The following is a 19533-nucleotide window of genomic DNA, read 5'->3' as shown; positions in this document are numbered from 1 at the left end:
CCCGGTGCCCCCCGGACGGCCGGCCTCCCCGCAGCTGGCACCATGCCCCCCGCCCCCCGGCTTCTCGCCGCCTCCGCCCTGGCCGGCCTGGCCCTGCTCTGCCAAGGTACCGCAGGATGGACCGGGACCGGGGGGACCGGGGGGGACCGGGGGGAGGGGTTAATCCGAGGGTAAGAGCGGGGGATGGGTAGGGGGGCAGCAGTAACCTCAGACCCCCCCCGGGTGGGCTCAAGGACGGGGCCTTGGGGGGAGGGGCTGGGGGCGGGGATGGAGGAGGAGGAGGGAGAACCGGGGGGGAGGGGAGATGGGGGGGGGGGGGAATGTCCCGGGGTGGGGGTCAGGGACCCTGAGTGTGCGGGGAGAAGCAACAGAAAGGGGGCGGGAGAGGGTGGGGGCTCTGAGATGAACAGCAGCTGGGAACCAGGATGCCTGGGTCCTGGCAGGGGAGGGGGCGAGTTTGGCGCCGGTCTGGGGGGAGGGAGGAGTTTGGGGCAGGGCCGGGGAGGGGGGGCGGACCCCCAGGCGACTGCTGGGCTGCTCCGACCCTCAACTCTCCCCGCCGCCCCCTCCCCAGGCTGCTGGAGGGGGTGTGATTCATTCATTCATTCAGTCCTATTTAGGAGCGCTTACTGGGTGCAGAGCACTGCACTAAGCGCTTGGAAAGTACAATTCGGCAACAGAGACGATCCCTGCCCAACAGCGGGCTCACAGTCTAGAAGGCTGAGTGATGGGGGGGCTGCTCCCGAAGTGGGCCTCCTTCCCTCCACTCCCAGGCCTGGCCCCCGGGGTGGGGGGAGACCCCCATCCCCCCCCCCAGAACTCCGGGGGAGGCCCTGGCCGCCCCCCGCGCAAGGTGAGGAGGGGGCGGCGAGCCCGCTGCGGTCTTTGTCTCGCCCTCCCTGTCTCTCCCCTGTGTCCACCTGACATCTCTATCCCCCTCTGTGTGTCCTTTTCCGCCCCCCCCCGGCTGCTGGGTCCTCAGCCCCTTCGGTCCCGCCCCCTGCAAGCCCCCGCCCCCTGCCCCACTTTGCGCTCCCGAAATCTGCTCCTTTCACTAATGACTCCGGTTGCCCGTTAATTGTCCGGCAGGCCTCGGGCCTCTCCGGCAGCGAAAGGGTTAGCCGGGATCCCTTACATGAGTCGCCCCGATCGCTAATAAGGCAGGGCTGCGGGGTGGGAAGCCCCCCCGGGGCGGGGGGTCCTCGCCCTTCGGCTGCCGGGCTGAGCCCCGAAACGTCGCCTGCCGAGGCGGCAAGGAAAGGTCAAGGGAGCCGATCCCCTGCCGCCGCGCCGGGCCGCCCCCCTCTCTCCGAGCAGGGAGGGGCTGGGAGGCGATGGATGGAGGTGAAGAGGCAGGGAGCGGGTTAAAACCCCCGCTGGGTCTTTGTCTCTGTCCCTTCCTTCTCGGTCTTGACGTCTCTCACTCTCCGTCGCCTGGTCTCTGGCTATCTCTTTCATCTCTTTCCCTTTCCGTCTGTCTGTCTCCCTGCTCTCACTCTCCCGAGGGATGCTTGGGGAAGTCTGAGTCGCTTGGGGGCAACCGAGTAGGTTGAGGGGGTTGACATCCCCGAAATTGATAATAATGATAATAATGATAGTATTCGTTAAGTGCTTACTATGTGCAAAGCACTGTTCTAAGCCCTGGGGGGATACAAGGTGATCAGGTTGTCCCATGTGGGGCTCACAGTCTTCATCCCCATTTTACAGATGAGGGAACTGAGGTCCAGAGAAGTTAAGTGACCTGCCCAAAGTCACACAGCTGACACAGCGGCGGAGCCGGGATTAGAACCCATGACCTCTGATGCCCAAGCCCGGGCTCTTTGCACTGAGCCACGCGTGTCCGGCTCCGGTGGGACGTTGTGGATAGGGCACGGGTCTGGGAGTCGGAAGGTCATGGGGTCTAACCCCTGCTCTGCCACTTGTCTGTGGTGTGGCCTTGGGCAAGTCACTTCTCTTCTCCGTGCCTCAGTTACCTCAGTTGTCAAAGGGGGATTAAGACTGTGAGCCCTCTGCGGGTCAGGGACTATAACCCCATTTGCTTGTATCCACCCCAGCGCTTAGTACAGTGCCTGGCGCGTGGTAAGCGCTTAACAAATACCGTTATCATCATCAGTGAGGAAACTGGCTGAGATGGTAGACAGCAGGGAAGACTTCCCAACCCCAAAGCCGGGGGTTGGGGAGAGGAGATGGAAGGTTTACAATCCTGCTAAATTGTCAGCTCCTTGAGGGCAGGAATCGGTTCTATTAATTCTATTGTACTCTTCTAAGTGCTTAGAAACAGTGTGGCTTAGTGGATAGGGCATGGGCCTGGGAATTAGAAGGATTTGGGTTCTAATCTCCGCTCGGCCACTTGTCTGTTATGTAATCTTGGGTAAGTCACTGCCGAATTGTACTTTCCAAGCGCTTGGTACGGTGCTCTGCACACAGTAAACGCTCAATAAATATGATTGAATGAATGAATGAACTTGACTATGCCTCAGCTGCCTCATCTGTAAAATGGGGATTAAGACTGGGAACCCCTTGGGGGACAGGAATTTATCCAACCTGATTAGCTTGTAGTTACCCCAGTGCTTAGTCAAGTGTCTGGCTTTAAAAAATCCCATAAAAAATGCTTAGTGCAGTGCTCTGCACAGAGTTAAGTGCTCAGAAAATAATTATTGATCGTCTGGCCTAGAGACAGGGTAAATGGACAGAACACATCAGCAGCATCACCAGTCTCAGTAGCATTTATTGGACAAGCTACTGATGCTTGGGGAATTTGGGAAAGAATGGGGAAGGCAGGCAAGCACCTGAAAATGAACATTCAATTAGATAAGGATGTTTGGAATAACAAGCACAAAGGGATCCACCAATAAATCAATAAAGAGCAATTACAAACAAAATGATACAGGTGTGCTGAGGTGGATGGATATAGGTTCTTTGGGAAGGCTTCATGGAAGAGGTGGGGTTTTAGAAGGTTTTGAAGGAGGTAAGGAACTTGGTTTGGAAAAGCAGAAGGAAGAAGAGTTCCAGGTGATGGGGAGGAAAATGTGTCAAGTCTGAGATGATTTGGAGAGTGTCTTGAGGAGCGCAGGTAGTTGAGCTGTTGGGAGGGAGGGAACGGGAGAGGGAGTCAAAGGACCTGGGTTCTAATCCCAGCTCCGCCATTTGCCGGCTGTGTGGCCTTGGGCAATCACTCAACTTCTTTGGGCCTCAGTTTCCTCAACTGAAAAATGGGAATTCAATACTTATTCTCCCTCTTACTTGGACTGTGGGACAGGGACTGTGTCCAACCTGTAAGCTTGCACCTACTCCAGCACTTAGAACAGTGCTTGACATATAGTGAGTGCTTACTAAAAAATGCCAGTGGAGTCAAAAGCTTTTGTTTTATGGGACTGGCAGTGGGTGACCATTGGAGGTTTTTGAAAAGTAGCATAACCTAGTGGCAAAAGTCCAGGCCTGGAAGACCTCTGCCAGCTGCCTGTTGTGTGTGAGACCATGAGCAAGTCACTTAACTTCTCTGTGACTCAGTATCCTCATCTTTAAAATGGGCAAAATACCAGTTCTACCTCCCCATTGCAGGGGGATCCCCATGTGGCGCAGGGGCTTGTCTGATCTGCTTGTGTGGTACCAACCCCAATGTTTAGTACAGTCCTTGGAACAGAGTAGCAGTGTGGCCTAAGGGAGAGAGGATGGGCCTGGGAGTCTGGAGGACCCGGGTTCTAATCCTGACTCTTCCACTTGTCTGCTGTGTGCCCTTTCGAGAGTCACTTCATTTCTCAGTGCCTCAATTACCTCATCCGAAATAGGAGGATTAAGACTGTGAGCCTGTGTGGGACAAGGACTGTGTCCAACCTGATTACCTTGTATTTTAGTGCAGGGCCTAACACATAGTATGTGCTTGACAAATACCTAAAAAAAGGAGCAAGTGCTCAACAGAACTATTATTATTATCATCATCATCATTATTAGAGTCATTGTATTTCTCAACACCCACTCAGTGCAGTGCACTGTACTAAGTGCTTGGGAAAGTACAACAGAAAAAAGAGGCCATAAGGCGTTCTAATGGGGCGGGCGGAGGGAGACAGACAAAAATATTTATAAATAGAGTAATCAGAATAAATAACTGAATGCACAAATGAATAAATATATATGTACACTGGTGGTGAGGATGGGGACAAAATAAATACAGATGTGCCAGAGAGGGCTGGTGAAATGGCACAGATTGGAATGTTAGGAATTAACTGGGGAAGACTTGTTGGGGGAGGTGAGATTTTCAGAGTCTGGACCTGGGGGAATTGTGGCCTGCTGGATTTGGGGCTGGCGGATTTTGGAGGGGAAGGAGTTCCAGACCCGGAGAGCTGAGTTAGTGAGGTACAGTTAGGTGAGCTTGAAAGGGGCAAAGAGAGAGAGAGCTGGGGAATGGCAAGTGAAAAGGGCAAATCCTGTGGTGGGCAGGGAATGTATCTATCAACTCTGTTGCATTGTACTCTCCCAAGCCCTTAGTTCATAATAAGTATTCAATAAATACCATTGATATGAATGAAAAGGCATTTCAGAAAGTCCCTTCAAGCATCTGGATGTAGGATAGGCAGAAGAGGGGGTGGGTGGTGGGGAGGTAGGGAGCCTGCTATAGAGGCTGTTTTAGTCATCCAGCCAGGAGGGCTATAATAATAATAATAAACAATAATAACTTATATGAACCTCTGCCTGATGGGACTCATCAGGGAGGGGAGGGACAGATCTGGGACTTGGGACAGATTGAATGTGGGGGGGAATGAGAGAACAGGATGCCAGGAAAACCCCAAGATTCTCAGCACGGCTGGAGCTTGGTGGGGGAGAGGGACAGATGAGAGTCTCAGGAGATCCAGGTTCTAGTCCCAGTTTTGCTGTGGGACCTTGAGCAAGTCCCTTAATGTCTCTGTGCCTCAATTTCCTCATCTGTCAAATGGGAATAAAAAAAAATCTATTCTCCCACTCTCTTAGTCTTTGAGCCCTGGAGTGGGACAGGGTCTGGTTCTGATCTGATTATCTTGCTTCTACCCCAGTGCTTTATATAGTGTTTGGCATAGAATAAGCACTTAATAAATACCTTCATTATTTATTAATGGTGGCTGGTGAATAGTGCCATGTACCTTCTCCTGCCCCTTGTCCTGCACTCTCCCTACTCCTTCTGGCACTGTTTCAGCATGTGGATTCTTGGCTGGACAGCTTCTTCCCTCCACCTCCGGAGTCCCCATTTTCATCAAGTTTTTTAGTAGCACCTCCCTTTCTGAAGACTTTTAGGGCCCAGCTGGTTTGACTGAAGAGGAGGGATGGACACAATGACCTCTACTAGGCCCCATAGCTTTTCTGTCATCAGGGCTCTCCCTGACTTTTGGAGGAGGAGGAGGATTCAGAAGACAACCCCCTTTCCCCATCACCCCCAACAAACTAGGTCTTAGCATCAATGCCACTGATGGTCTGAAGATTCATTCATTCGTTCAATAGTATTTATTGAGCGCTTTACTATGTGCAGAGCACTGTACTAAGCGCTTGGAATGTACAAATCGGTAACAGAACAGAGACTGGAGATGGACTAGACAGTAAGGTAATTGTAGGCAGGGAACGTGTCCAACCACTCTGTTGAATTGCAATATTGTAGTCAGTCAGTCATATTTAGTGAACTCTTACTGTGTGCAGAGCAGAGTATGAGAAGCAGCGTGACTCAGTGGAAAGAGCACGGGCTTGGGAGGCAGAGGTCACGGGTTCTAATTCCGGCTCTGTCACTTGTCAGCTGTGTGACTATGGGCAAGTCACTTCACTTCTCTGTGCCTCAGTTACCTCATCTGTAAAATGGGGATTAAGACTGGGAGCCCCATGTGGGACAACCTGATTACCTTGTAACCCCCACCCAGCGCTTAGAACAGTGCTTGGCACATAGTAAGCGCTTAACAAATACCATCGTTATTATTACTAAGCGCTTGGGAGAGTTACGCTTTAACAATGTAACAGATACATTCCCTTACCACAGTGAGCTTACAGTCTAGAGGGGGAGACAGACATTAATATAAATAAAGAAAATTACATATATGTCCATAAGTGCTGTGGGTTGGGAAGGCGATGAATAAATGGAACAAGTCAAGGCGATGCAGAAGGGAGTGGGAGAAGAGGAAAGGAAGGTTTAGTCAGGAAAGGCCTGTTGGAGATGTGCCTTCAATAAGGCTTTGAAGGAGGGGAGAGTAATTGTCGGATGTGAAGAGGGAGGGCGTTCCAGGCCACAGGCAGGACGTGGGCGAGAGGTAGGGGGCTGGATAGATGAAATGTACTCTCCCAAGCGCTTAATACATTCCTCTGCACACAGTAAGCACTAAATAAATATCATTGGTGATGAGGAGGAAGGAGATTTTCCACATCTATTTATCAATTCTGCCTTTATATCCACAGCCTGATTTCTGTGATTCTATGTTTATTCACATCCCATTTTGCTCACAGTGGAGTTATTGTTAGGGCTGGGGGAGGGACTTGGGGAAGGTGTGTGTGTGGGGGAGGTATGTTCATTTCTTCTGATGGGAAAGATCAAAGACCTTGCCTGTGACCTTGGCCTGGGGCTGCCGATGGAACCATCGGTTCAGAAGGCCTTTTCGCCCCATCGCTTCCTCAGATCCCTTCCCGCAGGGCTGACCAGTCGTGGTGCTGGATTTCCCAAATTCCTTGCCGCTCTGGGTTCACGGCAGGTGCTGATTTTTCTGGTTGGGGTTCTACTCCCTCTCCTCACCTCCTCTGCGCCCTTTCCCCCCAGCTCCTGTTTCCCTCCCTCTGCACCAACACTGGAGGGAGGAGAAAAGTCAGGGGGAGCCCTGATGACAGAAAAGCTATGGGGCCTCGTAGAGGTCATGGTGTCCATCCTCCCGCTTCAGTCAAACCAGCTGGGGCATAAAGGTCTTCAGGAAGGGAGGTGCTACTACAAATCTTGATGAAAATGGGGGCCCCTGGGGTGGAGGGAAGGAGTTGTCCAGCCAAGAATCCACGTGCTGAAACAGTGCCAGAAAGAGTAGCGTGGGTGCAGGACAAGGGGCAGGAGAAGGTACATGGCACCATTCACGTGTCCCCATCACCAGACAGAGGTCCTGGGGTGGAGGGCAGTCAGACCACCAAGGCCCAGCCCTGCAGAGGGAGCAGCATGGCTTGGGAGTCAGAAAGACCTGGGTACTAATCCTAGCTCCTCCACTTGTCTGCTTTGTGACCTTGGGCAAGTCACTTAACTTCTCTGGGCCTCAGTGCCCTCATCTGTAAAATGGGGAGTAAGTCTGGGAGCCCCACGTGGGACAGGGACTGTGTCCAGCCTGATTAGCTTGTATCTACCCCAGAGCTTAGTTCAGTCCTGACCCAAAGTAAGCACTTAACAGGTGCCTAAAGAAGAAAAAAAAAGAACCAACTGGGTGTTCCAGAGACAGGGTAGGGAGGGCCGGGAACAAGCTGGCGTGAGGAGGGCGTGGGGGTCTGGGAGGAAGGGGGCAGAGTAGGTAACTGAGAAAGTAAAGGTCCGTGGACATCTCTGTGGTTGGGAGTAGATGCGTTTCTGGGAACCAATGTGGGAGTGTGCTGTGTCTATGTGTGTCACACGTGTGAGAGAAGGTTGAATCTGTGCACTTCAAGGTGTATGTGTCCTATGGGTTGGTTGGAGTGTGAGCCCTTTGTCAAGACTGTGAGCCCTTTGTGGATTGTCTCTATTTGTTGCTGAACTGTACTTCCCAAGCGCTTAGTATAGTGCTCTGCACATAGTAAGCACTCAGTAGATACGATTGAATGAATGAGTGTGTGTGTATGACAGATGTGGGTGCTTCAGGGTGTGTGTGTAGAATGGGTGTGTTGTGCATTGTGTCAGGGTTGGGGAACCCCAAGTAGGCTGAAAGGGGTGGGGTGATTCTTCCTTTGCTGGGGGAGAAAGCACTTGGAGGAGGGGAGAGAGAAGATGATTGGTTGGATAGTTGTCAGGTCATTACTGGATGCAGAGCGCTGCGCTAAGTGTTTAGAGAGTACAGTAGAGTACAATAGAGAGAGTCCGATCACACCTCCTCCAAGAAGACTTCCCTGACTGAGACCTCATTTCCCCCACTCCCTCTTCCCTCCGAGTCATCCTTGCACTCGGATGTGTCCCTTTCATTTCACCCCACCCTCAGCCCCACGGCACTTATGTAATAATAATAATAATACTATTTGGTATTTGTTAAGCGCTTAACTATGTTTCAGGCACCGTACTTAGCGCGGGGTGGATACAAGCAGATCGGGTTGGACACAGCCCCTGCCCCAGGTGGGGCTCACAGTCGTAATCCCCATTTTACAGATGAGGGAACTGAGGCTTAGAGAAGTGAAGTGACTTGCCCAAGGTCACACAGCAGACAAGTGGCGGAGCCGGGATTAGAACCCATGGCCTTCTGACTCCCAGGTCCGTGCTCTATCCGCTATGCCATGCACATATCCATAATCTATCTTAATGTCTGTCCCTGCCTCTAGACTGTAAGGGTGGGAAGGGAGCATGTCTTCCAACTCTGCTATATTGTACTCTCCCAAGCGCTTAGTGCAGTGCTCTGCACATGGTAAGCGCTCAAGAAATATGATTGACTTTAGTTGGTGGGAGCAGCTTGGGCTGTGAGGTGAGAAGCTCGGTGTGGTGGGGGAAGAGAGCAGGGGAGGGAGAGGGACAGCATGGGGAGGGTCCTGGGACATAGAGGCTGTGGCATCTCAAGGAAGAGTTCGTGGGTAGACGTTCCTAAGCAATCAGTTGATCGATGCTATTTGTTGAGCACTTACTGCGTGCAGAGGACTGTACTAAGCACTTGGGAGAGTAATAATAATTGTGGTATTTAATAATGATGATAATAATAGTAATGGCATTTGTTAAGCACTTACTCTATGCTGAGCACTGTTCTAAGCGCTGGGGTAGATACAAGCTAATCAATTTGGACACAGCCCCTGTCCCTCATGGGGCTCACAGTCTTAATCCCCATTTTACAAATGAGGTAACTGAGGCAGAGAGAAGTGAAGTGACTTGTCACACAGCAGACAGGTGGCAGAGCAGAAATTAGAATCCAGGTCCTCCTAACTCCCAGGCCCGTGCTCTATCCACCAGGCCAAGCTGCTGCTATGGTAAACGCTTACTATGTGCCAGCCACTGTACTAAGTGCTGTTGTCGATACAACCTAATCAGGTTGGACACAGTCCATGTCTCACATGGGGCTAACAGCCTTAATCCCCATTTTGCAGATGAGGTAACTTGAGGCGCAGAGAAGTGAAGCGACTCGCCCGAGGTCACACAGCAGATAAATGGTGGAGCTGGGATTGGAATCCAAGTTCCTCTGATTCTCGGCCCCACTAGGCCCCACTTTTTCTCTACAGCTACCCGACAGTACAGTACACTACACTAGACTACAGTACACTACAGTACCGTACACAACAACGGAGTTGGTAGGCACATGCCTTAGAGCTTCCAGTCTAATAATAATAATAATGTTGGTATTTGTTAAGCGCTTACTATGTGCAGAGCACTGTTCTAAGCACTGGGGGAGATACAGGGTAATCAGGTTGTCCCACGTGAGGCTCACAGTCAATCCCCATTTGACAGATGAGGTAACTGAGGCACAGAAGAGTTAAATGACTTGCCCATAGTCACCCAGCTGTCAAGTGGCAGAGCCGGGATTCGAACCCATGGCCTCTGATTCCCAAGCCCAGGCTCTTTCCACTGAGCCACGCTGCTTCTCTAGGCGGTGAAGGGCCAGACCCACGGCCCAGCCAACCCAAGGTTTTGTCTCCCGCGGCCGGGGAGGCCAGGCCGCTCACCGGCTCCGGGACAGGGCCGTCCCCTGGACCCCGTTCCCCATCTCCCTCTGCCACCATCCCCAATGTCCCTCTCTTAGAGGACTCTTCACCACAGCGCTCTCTAAGCCCCTGCTGCTGGGTCACCTGGGGTCATGACCAGTCTGGAGGGAGTGAGGGAGGGGAGGAGGGATTCCAAGAAGGGAAAGTGAAGGAGGAAACTGGGTAAAGGGACGGCCAGGCCTCCTCCCTTCCCCCATCCCCAGCCAATTTACATCCCAAAGGAAGGACCACCCCAGCCCAAACACCTCCCTGCACACACACAGCCGAGCACACATAGAAGTCTGTGGGCCTCTCCCAACCCCCAGCCACGCAGCGCCAACCCCGTCCCCTGCCTGGGTTCTAATCTCAGCTCTGCCACTTGTAGGCTCTGTCGACTCGGGCCCGTCACTTCGCTTCTCTGTGCCACGGTTCTCTCATCTGTAAAATGGGGATCGATGCTGGGAGCCCCACGTGGGATATGGACTCGATTGGCTTGTATCTACCCCAGCGCTTATAACAGTGCTTGACACATAGTAAGCGCTTAACAAATCCCATCGTCAGCATCATCCTCCCCCTCTCCAGTCAGCATGTAGCCGTCAGGCAGGGGCAGTGGGCCCGAGGACAAGTGGTCAGAGCAGGATCCAGCTGTTCTCTCAGGCGTCTTCACGGAGAGCTAGGCTTCAGCCCCAGTGCCCAGCGGCTTCACGCCCACCCTCCCTGCCAGCCATCTCGCTTTTAGTGAGTACCACCCTCTCTGGGGCTAGTGGATAGAGCACCGTCCTGGAAGTCAGAGGGACCTGGGCTCTAATCCCGGCTCCTCCACGTGTCTGCTGTGTGACTTGAGGTAAGTCACTTCACTTTTCTGTGCCTCAGTTCTCTCACCTGTAAAATGGAGATCAAGACTGGGAGCCCCATCTGGCACAGCGACTGTGTCCAATCTGATGAACTCGTACCTACCCCAGTACTTAGAACAGTGCTTGGCACATAGTAAGCATTTAACAAGTACCATCATTATTATTATTAAGGGAGACAGGGAGACAAGATGCGGCCTCTGGCCCAGGATTTGGGCAGAGGGCCATGAAGGCTGGTTTGAGAAAGAGGCGGGGAAGGGAAAATGGAGGGATGGGGGCACAGGACGGCTGGAAGGAAGGGAAGTGGCTGAGGGGGAGGGGCGGGGTGGAGCTGGAGGAGAGGGCAGCATGGCCCTTTGGCCTCAGTCATAGTTCTGCTTTGCCTAACGAATAATGGCCCCTTCTCCCCGGAGAATCGATCTGGAGGAAGTGGGGAGGGGAGTGAGGAAAGAGGAGCTGTCCCCTGTGGCCTCATCCCTCTTTCTCCTCATTCATTCAGTCGTACTTATTAAGCGCTTACTGTGTGCAGAGCACTTGGGAAAGTACAGTACAGCAATAGAGACGATCTCTGCCCCTGACAAGCTCACAGATATATCTGTAATTTTATATATTTAAATGATGTCTGTTTACTTGTATTGATGTCTTTCTCGCCGCACCATCCCCCCACCCCCCACCCCCAGCTTCCTCCCATCCTTCATGCCATGGCCAAGATCGCGATCCAATCTGTGGTGCTGACCCTGGTTCTCACACACCCTCCCTCCCCGGACTCAGTCCCCTGTACCCACCCCAGCCCCTCCCGCTGACCCCTCCGGCCTCCCTTCCACCGCCCCAGCTTAATGCCCGGCCCCCACTCCTGGCTTGGTTAGGCTCATCTTGCCAGGACCTGGGGGCCATAGGTAATAATAATAATTGTGGTATCTGTTAAGCGCTGACTGTATTTCGAGCACTGTTCTAAACACTGGGGTAGATACAAGCTAATCAGGGTGGACGCAGTTCCTGTCCCACGTGGGGCTCAGAGTCTCAATCCCCATTTTACAGATGAGGGAACTGAGGCACAGAGAGGTTAATAGTAATAATAATAATTCTGGTTTTTGTTAAGCGCTTACTCTATGCCAGGCACTGTACTAAGCACTGGGGTGGATATAAGCAAATCAGGTTGGAAGTGACTCGCCCAAGGTCACACAGCAGACGAGGTGACAGAGCCGGGATTAGAAAGAACCCAGGTCGTTGTGACTCCCAGGCCCGAGCTCTAGCCACTCCGCTGCAGCCCGGGCCTCTCCATCCCTTCCCCCAGCCCGATCTGTCTGATCTCTCTCCAGATACATCCCCCCTTCCCCGCATGGCTTGGCTGGTCCAAATTTCCTGCCTCTGCCTGCTGCTTAGCAAAGGGCCCTGCTCAGGGGTTGGAGAGGTCAAGTCTGGGTATCTTTGGTTCCTGGTTCTCTCCCACGCTGCTGCTGTTCCATTATTTCCCTCCGTCAGGACGGTCTGAGGCCTAGGGCCGTGTCCGACAGAGGAGGCAGAGGGTGACAATTTTCATGCATGTGCATTAATGGGTTTAGGCCTGGACAGTCGGACCCTCTGAGAGAGGTCTCTGGGCAGGGACGGGTCGCCGAGGTCACTGAAGGGAATGGGGATTTGGGGAGTTGCTACTGGGAACGCTGGACAACTGGGCTCTGAGAAAGGCCAAAGGGCAGGAGCAGAAGAAAGTCCCCGGGGGCCATTTCCACGCTGCGTCCGCCCCCAACTCCCCTCTATCGGGGAAGGGGACAGTGGATTGGGGGTGGGGGATTCCGAACCTCACAGCTAAGGGCTTCTGAGCCTCCCCAAGGGGGTCCCCATCTGACTAACAGTATTCGTTAAGCGCTTACTGTGTGCCAGGCACTGTACTAAGCGCTGGGGAGGATACAAGCAAATCGGATTGGACACAGGCCATGTGAGCCCATGTGGGGCTCACAATCGCAATCCCCATTTTCCAGATGAGGTCACCGAGGCCCAGAGAAGTGAAGTGACTTCCCCAAGGTCACGCAGCAGACAAGTGATGGAGCCGGGATTAGAACTGGGAAGTCCAGGGGCTTTCAGAGCTGTGCTAGGCAGCATCTTGGAAGGGGGCCCACCCTCTATCCTTCAGATCCCCTTGGCACAGTGCCCCTGGCATGGGCACCCTGGCACCATTCCTCTCTGGAGGGAAGGCCCTCGGCCCTGAAGAACGGGACGTCCGGAAGCCTGCTCCTCGCCCCTCCGTATGGGGAGAAGGCTTGGTCAGGCAGGCCACGAGAGGCAACGTGGCCCAGTGGAGAGAGCCCGGGCCTGGGAGTCAGAGGACCTGGGTTCTTCCAGTTCAGCCCCTTATCTGCTGTATGAACTTGGGCAAGTCACTTCACTTCTCTGTGCCTCAGTTACCTCATCTGCAGAATGGGGATTGAGATTGTGAGCCTCACGTGAGACAGGGACTGTGTCCAACCTGATGAACTCAACTCTACCCCAGTGCTTAGTAGAGTGCCTCACCCATATTAAGCGCTTAACAAATACCATAAAAAAAAGATCTCTCCAGTGGTGTTGAGGGGCAGTGTGATCCATGGCTTGGGATCCAGTACGGAGTAAGGGGTCTAGGAGATTGGCCCCAGAAGACAGCCGACAGCAGACGCGCTCTCTGGGGGTCCGGTTGGCAGGTGTGACAGAAACCTTTGCAGGAATCCAACTGCCCGTTCCCGGTCCCTGGGGGTCCTGGCGACTGATGTGCTGTGGGTGGGGGCGTCGGGACAGGAGGTTGGGAGTGAAAGCTCGACCCCCTTCCCCTCCCCACACTCCCCCAGGGCTGCTGTCCCAGAGCTCCGAGTTCAACTCCCTGGCCGACAACTACACCGTGTGTGAGGGGGACAATGCTACGTTCAGGTGAGACAGCGACCCCGGCCCGCCCATTCCGGCCTCCTTCCCACTGGGGACCCCGAGACCCCCCGACTCCAAACGGCGGGATTCATACGCATATTATTTGCCTATCTTTCCTTGGACTCTCCGGGCCCCGAGATGTCGCCCAGTGGGCCCAGGGGTGGGTGCGTGGCAGCGCGAGCCCCTTCTTCCCCGCAGCTGCGAGATCGACGAGCACGTGACGCGCGTGGCCTGGCTCAACCGCTCCAACATCTTGTACGCGGGCAACGACAAGTGGAGCAGCGACCCACGCGTGCAGCTACTCACCAACTCGGCGGCCGAGTTCTCCATCGTCATCTCGCGCGTGGGGCTGTGGGACGAGGGGCTCTACACGTGTTCCTTCCAGACCCGCCAGCAACCGCACACGACGCAGGTCTACCTCATCGTGCACGGTGCGGGGGCGGAGCCTCGTGGGGTGCGGAGGGAGCTTCGTGGGGTGCGGAGGGAGCCTCGTGGGGTGCGGGGCGGGACTTCGGGCTCCTCCCTGCGGCTGTGCGTGACCCTGACCCCCTCTCTGCCACGCGGGTTGAGTCGGTCGTATTTACTGGGTGCGGAGCACTACGCTAAGCGCTTAGGAGAGTCCACTGGGCCTCAGCTACCTCTCATCTGGAAAACAGGGATTGAGACCGTGAGCCCCGTGCGGGGCAGGGACTGTGTCCAACCCGACTTGCTTGAATGCACCCCAGGACTTAGTACAGTGCCTAGTGCACACAGTAAGCGCTTAACAAATACAAATATTAGTATTATTACTATAGAATAATAAATAGATACTTCCCTGGGCCTCAGCCACCTCATCTGTAAAATGGGGGTTAAGCCTGTGAGCCCCATGTGGGACAACCTGATTACCTTGTATCTACCCCAGTATTTAGAACGGTGCTTGGCACATGGTAAGCTCTTAACAGATATCATAATTATTATCACTATTATTAATAATACTTAGAGAAAGCGCAGGGAAAGCTGGAAAAAAAGCCCTCACCACCCCCTCCTTGGAAAAAACAGTGGTACGGGGAGGAAGGGGGGAAAAGCCGGACATCTGGGTCTCTGGGAGCGCCTGGTGGGCGAGGGGCGGGCCGGGGCCTGGGCATCAGGACGGCTGAGTCCCGAGATGGGAACGAGGGCACGAGTGCTTGGCACACAGTAAGTGCTTAACAAGTATTATAACAATTAGGGGGAGTGCAGGGGAAACTGAAAAAGAGGCTCCCGCCTACTCGCTCCCTGGAAAAAACAAGCGGTTGGGAGGAGAAGGGACGCCGGACACCTGGGTCCTTGGGAGCGCCTGGTGGGCGAGGGGTGAGCAGGACGGCTGGGTCCCGAGAAGGGAGAGAAGGGGCAGGGGAGAGGCCCTGACCGCCGTGCCCCTTCCCAGTCCCCGCCCGGATCGTGAACATTTCCTCGGCCGTGACGGTGAACGAGGGGGGCAATGTGAACCTGTTGTGTCTGGCCGTGGGCCGGCCCGAGCCCACCGTCACCTGGAGGCAGCTCAGAGGTAGGGGTCCCGCTCCCCCTCCCACCCCCGGCCCCCTGGCCCCCTCCTCCCTCCTGCACCCCACCACCTGGGCCCGGGTCAGTCCTTCCTCCCATCTCCCCTCCCCTAACCCCCCCCAACCCCCCCCCCCGAATGTGCCCCTCCTCTGACCTGTGTCCGTGTTGTGCGTTGTCCCGTGTCCCGTGTGTAAGTGTGTGTTTTGTGTTTGTGTCTGACCCCCCGCCCCACCAGACGGGTTCACGTCGGAGGGCGAGATCCTGGAGATCTCAGAGATCCAGCGCGGACAGGCCGGAGACTACGAGTGTGTCAGCCACAACGGGGTCAGCGCCGCCGACAGCCGCAGGGTCCCGGTCACCGTCAACTGTGAGACACCCGCAGGGGCAGGGCCGGGGATCCCGGGGGGAGGGTCGTGGGGCCGCAGGGTCCCGGTCGCCATCAACTGCGAGAGGCCGGCAGGGACCCGTCCGGCCCCCCCGGGGCATGGTCGCAGGCAAGCCCATCCCCCTCACCAGTCAACTGTGAAAGTCCAGCCGGTCCGGCCCGGGGAGAGGATGGGGAGGGAAGGGGGCGAGACCCTGGAAGTCAGGGACGGCCCTTCCAGGTCACCGTCAACTGGAAAGGTCCAGTTGGCCCGGGGAGGGGAGGGGGTGGGACCCCCGGGGGAAGTGGGGGACGCAGGGCGGCCCGTCCCGGTCACCAACCAACTGGGAAAGTCCAGCCGACTGGTCCGGCCCGGACCAGGGAGGGGAGAGGGTGAAGGCCCCGGCCTGGGCAGGTCAAGAGACCTCCTGGAGGGGAGGGGGTTTGGAGGGGGGAGTCTGGAGCCTCCCCTCACGCCAGGAAGGAGAGGGGGCGCCGGAAGGAGCCTCTCCCCCCCCACCCAACCCAGCCAGACCCCTTCGCTCCCCCCGGCCCCCCGCCCAGACCCTCCGACCATCACGGACGTCAAGAGCGCGAGGACCGGCCCCGGGAAGGCCGCCCTCCTGCGCTGCGAGGCCATGGCCGTGCCGCCCGCCGACTTCGAGTGGTTCAAGGACGATAAACAGTGAGTGGGGCGCTGGGGGGATGGAGGGGTTGGGGGGCTGGGTGCTCTCCTTTCCCTTGCGTAGTGGCTAGAGCCTGGGCCTGGGAGTCAGAAGGTCGTGGCTTCTTATCCCACCTCTGTCACGAGTCCGCTGCACGACCTTGGGTAAGTCGCTTCACTCCTCTGGGCCTCAGTGACCTCATCTGTAAAATGGGAAATAGGACTGTGAGAGAAGCAGCATGGCATAGTGGAGAGAGCCCGGGCTTGGGAGTCAGAAGTCATGGGTTGTAATCCCAACTCCGCCACTTGTCACCTGTGTGGCTTTGGGCAAGTCACTTAACTTCTCTGGGACTCAGTGACCTCATCTATAAAATGGGGAAGGAGACTGTGAGCCCCACATAGGACAACTTAATTACCTTTCATTCACCCCAGTGCTTAGAACAGTGCTTGGCACATAGTAAGCACTTAATGAAATACCATCATTATTATCCTCTGGGCTTCAGTGACCTCATCTGTAAAATGGGGATGGAGATTGTGAGCCCCACTTGGGGCAGGGACTACGTCCAACCCAATTTGGTTATATCCATCCACTCCAGAGCTTAGTATGGTGCCTGGCACATAATAAAGGCTTAATAAGGACCACCGCTATTATTATTTATTATTATTATTCCCTTCCCCACCCCGCCCCCAGCAGACTGAGCGGGTCCCTGGACGGGCTGAAGATCCAGACGGAGCGGACTCGCTCGATGCTGCTCTTTGCCAACGTGAGCGCCCGCCACTACGGAAATTACACCTGCCTCGCTTCCAACCGCCTGGGCACGTCCAACGCCAGCATGCGGCTGCTCCGTGCGTCCAGGCCTCGGGGGGGGGGACGGGGGTGGGGCGCCGGGGGTCAGCCCCAGACACAGCCCAGACACAGGGGTCTGTCAAAGAGGTCAGCTGCCGGGGACCGACAGGGTAAGAGGCAGATCCACGCAGACAGAGAGGTAGGGGGTGTCGAAGAGATAACCTACCAGGGACCCACGGGGAAAGAGATAAAAGAGAGATCCAGGCACACAGACCGTCTCTGTGACTCCCCTCCTGTCTCTAAAGGACTGATAGGGGAAGAGACAGAGATGCAGGGTAGTCAGAGAGATAGCCTAAGGGGGACTGGTGGAGTAGGAAACTGAGATACGGGGACATTCGAAGAGGTAGTCTAAGGGACTGGTGGGGTAAGAGACAGAGATGCAGAGACAGAGACGCAGGGGTAGACAGGGATAGGGGGATGTCCCAGAGGTGTTCTAACAGGGATTGATAGAGTAGGTGACAGAGACTCAAGGCATTCAAACAGATAGTCCGACAGCAACCGATGGGGTATGAGTAGTTCCAGGCAGGCCGAGACAGGGAGGTAGTCAATCACAGAGATGGTCTAACGGACTGAGACGGTAAGAGACAGAGAATCAGAGACCCAGGAGAAGCCCAAGAGGCTGATGGGCAGAGGCTGACGGGGAGAGAAAGGTAGATATGGATGTGAGTTAGGATCAGCGACAGAGACAGAGGCTCCAGGGAGGCTCCAGGTGGCGAAGAACTTTACGGTGACTCCTATATCTCTCACAGGCCCCGGCGCCCTGGAGAACTCGGCTTTCCCAGCGGGACCCCCCTTGTCCCCCTTCGCCCTCCTCTCCGCCCTGGGGACGCTCTGGTGGCAGATCTAAGACCACGTCACTGCTCGGCTCGGAGCACCCGCCCGCCCGGCCGGAGCCAAGAGACGGACGGAGGGGAGAGAGACAGAGAGAGAAAGAGAGAGACAAGGAAAGGAAGAGACCCAGAGACGTCTCCGAGCCGGGAAGGAGGAGGAGGAAGAGGAGCAGGAAAAAAGGATCTTGAGAACCCATCACTGTGAGGGATAAATGGAAAATTATGCATCGTTTCTACAGCCATTTCTGGTCACCGTCCACCTTTCTGACTGTGCCCCCTCCCTGCCTCCCTCACCCCCCCACCCCAGCTCTTCCTGACACCTGCCAGTCACCTGGAGTGAGGCCTTCCTCCCCTGCCCCCTCCACCTCTCATGCCTGCAACTGTACCTGGTGTAGGTGACCCCACCTGAGGCCAGCTTGGGGTGAAGGGGGTGAGGGAAAGGGGGAGAGCAAGGGAGGCAGGGGGAGAGACAGAGCTCCGGTCTGCCCCTCTCCCCGGACCCCCTCCAGCTGGCCGCAGCCTCCCCCCACTGGGGCGGTGGGGGCCTGGCTGCCGAGGTCCCAGCCGTCGCCATCATGGGAGCCTCCCGGGATCCCCGGGATGTCGGGCCTCTCCTGGGTAAGAGCCGGCGGGGGCCACCCGGAGCGGTCTCCTTGTTGCCATCCTGACCCTCGGGCCTTCTTCCCTCAGGGCACTTGGAGCTTCCACACGTCTGTCAGGCTGGTGACTAGGCCCTGATCTCCGGCTGCTGGCCTTTAAGCTCTCTCCCCAGCTCCCTGGCCGGACCACCCCTCTACACGTCCCTTTCCCACCCCCACCCCCCTCCAGCCAGACCTGCCCCCTACACGCACCCCTACACCCCACTCCCCACCCCCCGAAGCTACCTGTAGCTCTGGCTGGCTGTTGCCCGGCCCCCGGCAGGGCTCCCGACGTAACCGGTGGTCTTGGCGTTCAAGCCTAAGACTGCCCCCCCCACCCCCCAGCCATCTGTACCACGTCCCCGCTCCCCCTTCCCCACCCCCACTCACCAGCGGCTGAGTTCAGCCATATTTCCCCAGCACCAGCTGTGTCTTGGCCTTGAGTCCAGCTCCTCCATAGCCGGCCATGGCTGCCCCCCTGCCTGGCGGGTCAGGGGGCCTGAGGGGCACAGGGGACCATTTTCCTGAGTTTGACCGGCAGCTGCACCAGGGGCCCCCCTGCTCCCCCCGGCCCCCCACCGTCAAAACCGGCCTCAGCCGGGGTGAGGGACAGAGGGGGAGGAGAGGGCAGGAACGAGGGAAGAAGAGCGGAGCCCTACCCTCTCCAGCAAAAAAACAAAATTGCTGCTCCCAACCTCAGAGACCACCTGACAACCGAACTGGTTCTCGGAGACCCTAGGTAAACAAAACCCGTTACGGTCAGGAAACCCGTGAGAGTGACAGTGACTGAGCCGGAGGGTTTGGGGGGGCACGGAGGGGTGTGAGGGTGGCGGGGGGGGGGGACGGGGAGCGGGAGGGAGTGACAGTACCTCAGAGGGGGGCGTGGGGCCCACACATCAGACATCGTCTTCCATGCCTGGGGCCTGGCGGGGTGGGGGGGAGGGAAAGGGGGGAGAGGGGAGGGGGACCGGGCCCCGGGGATTATGTGTCCCGATCCATGGGGAGTGTTGCCGCCACCACACCAATAAACGCCTTTTCCAAACTGCCGCCTCAGCTCTGTGCCTGAGAGCCAGGGATGACTGGCGTCTCTTGGTCAAAGGGAAGGCAGAGTGG

General features: G+C 56.0%; 1 protein-coding gene across 2 annotated transcripts; it reads left to right on the top strand.

Annotated features, from left to right (window-relative positions):
* On the top strand, positions 1–18024 carry IGLON5 (IgLON family member 5). 2 transcript variants are annotated; one of them, XM_029064349.2, is made up of 8 exons: positions 1–106; positions 13484–13562; positions 13755–13987; positions 14962–15081; positions 15313–15444; positions 16006–16126; positions 16800–16951; positions 17702–18024. In XM_029064349.2, the coding sequence occupies exons 1-8, from the start codon at positions 43–45 to the stop codon at positions 17797–17799; spliced, it is 999 nt and encodes a 332-aa protein (XP_028920182.1). In that variant the 5' UTR covers positions 1–42; the 3' UTR covers positions 17800–18024. The 2 variants fall into 2 exon arrangements, with proteins under 2 accessions (XP_028920182.1, XP_028920181.1); XM_029064348.2 differs by having other exon boundaries at positions 16797–16951.
* The last annotated feature ends 1509 nt before the right edge of the window (positions 18025–19533 follow it).

This window comes from Ornithorhynchus anatinus, chromosome 5 (genome assembly GCF_004115215.2).
Source record: "Ornithorhynchus anatinus isolate Pmale09 chromosome 5, mOrnAna1.pri.v4, whole genome shotgun sequence".
Taxonomy (NCBI): Eukaryota; Metazoa; Chordata; class Mammalia; order Monotremata; family Ornithorhynchidae; genus Ornithorhynchus; species Ornithorhynchus anatinus.
The sequence above is the reverse complement of the archived record's forward strand: the minus strand, read 5'-3'. Positions and strand labels throughout refer to the sequence as shown.

What these genes read in the sequence shown, in the direction of transcription:
- IGLON5 (XM_029064348.2), top strand. Translation starts at nt 43, where the DNA reads ATGCCCCCCGCCCCCCGGCTTCTCGCCGCCTCCGCCCTGGCCGGCCTG. An exon ending in TGGTTCAAGGACGATAAACA is followed by an intron (nt 16,127 to 16,796) that starts GTGAGTGGGGCG and finishes CCCCGCCCCCAG; the next exon opens with CAGACTGAGCGGGTCCCTGG. An exon ending in CGCCAGCATGCGGCTGCTCC is followed by an intron (nt 16,952 to 17,701) that starts GTGCGTCCAGGC and finishes TATCTCTCACAG; the next exon opens with GCCCCGGCGCCCTGGAGAAC.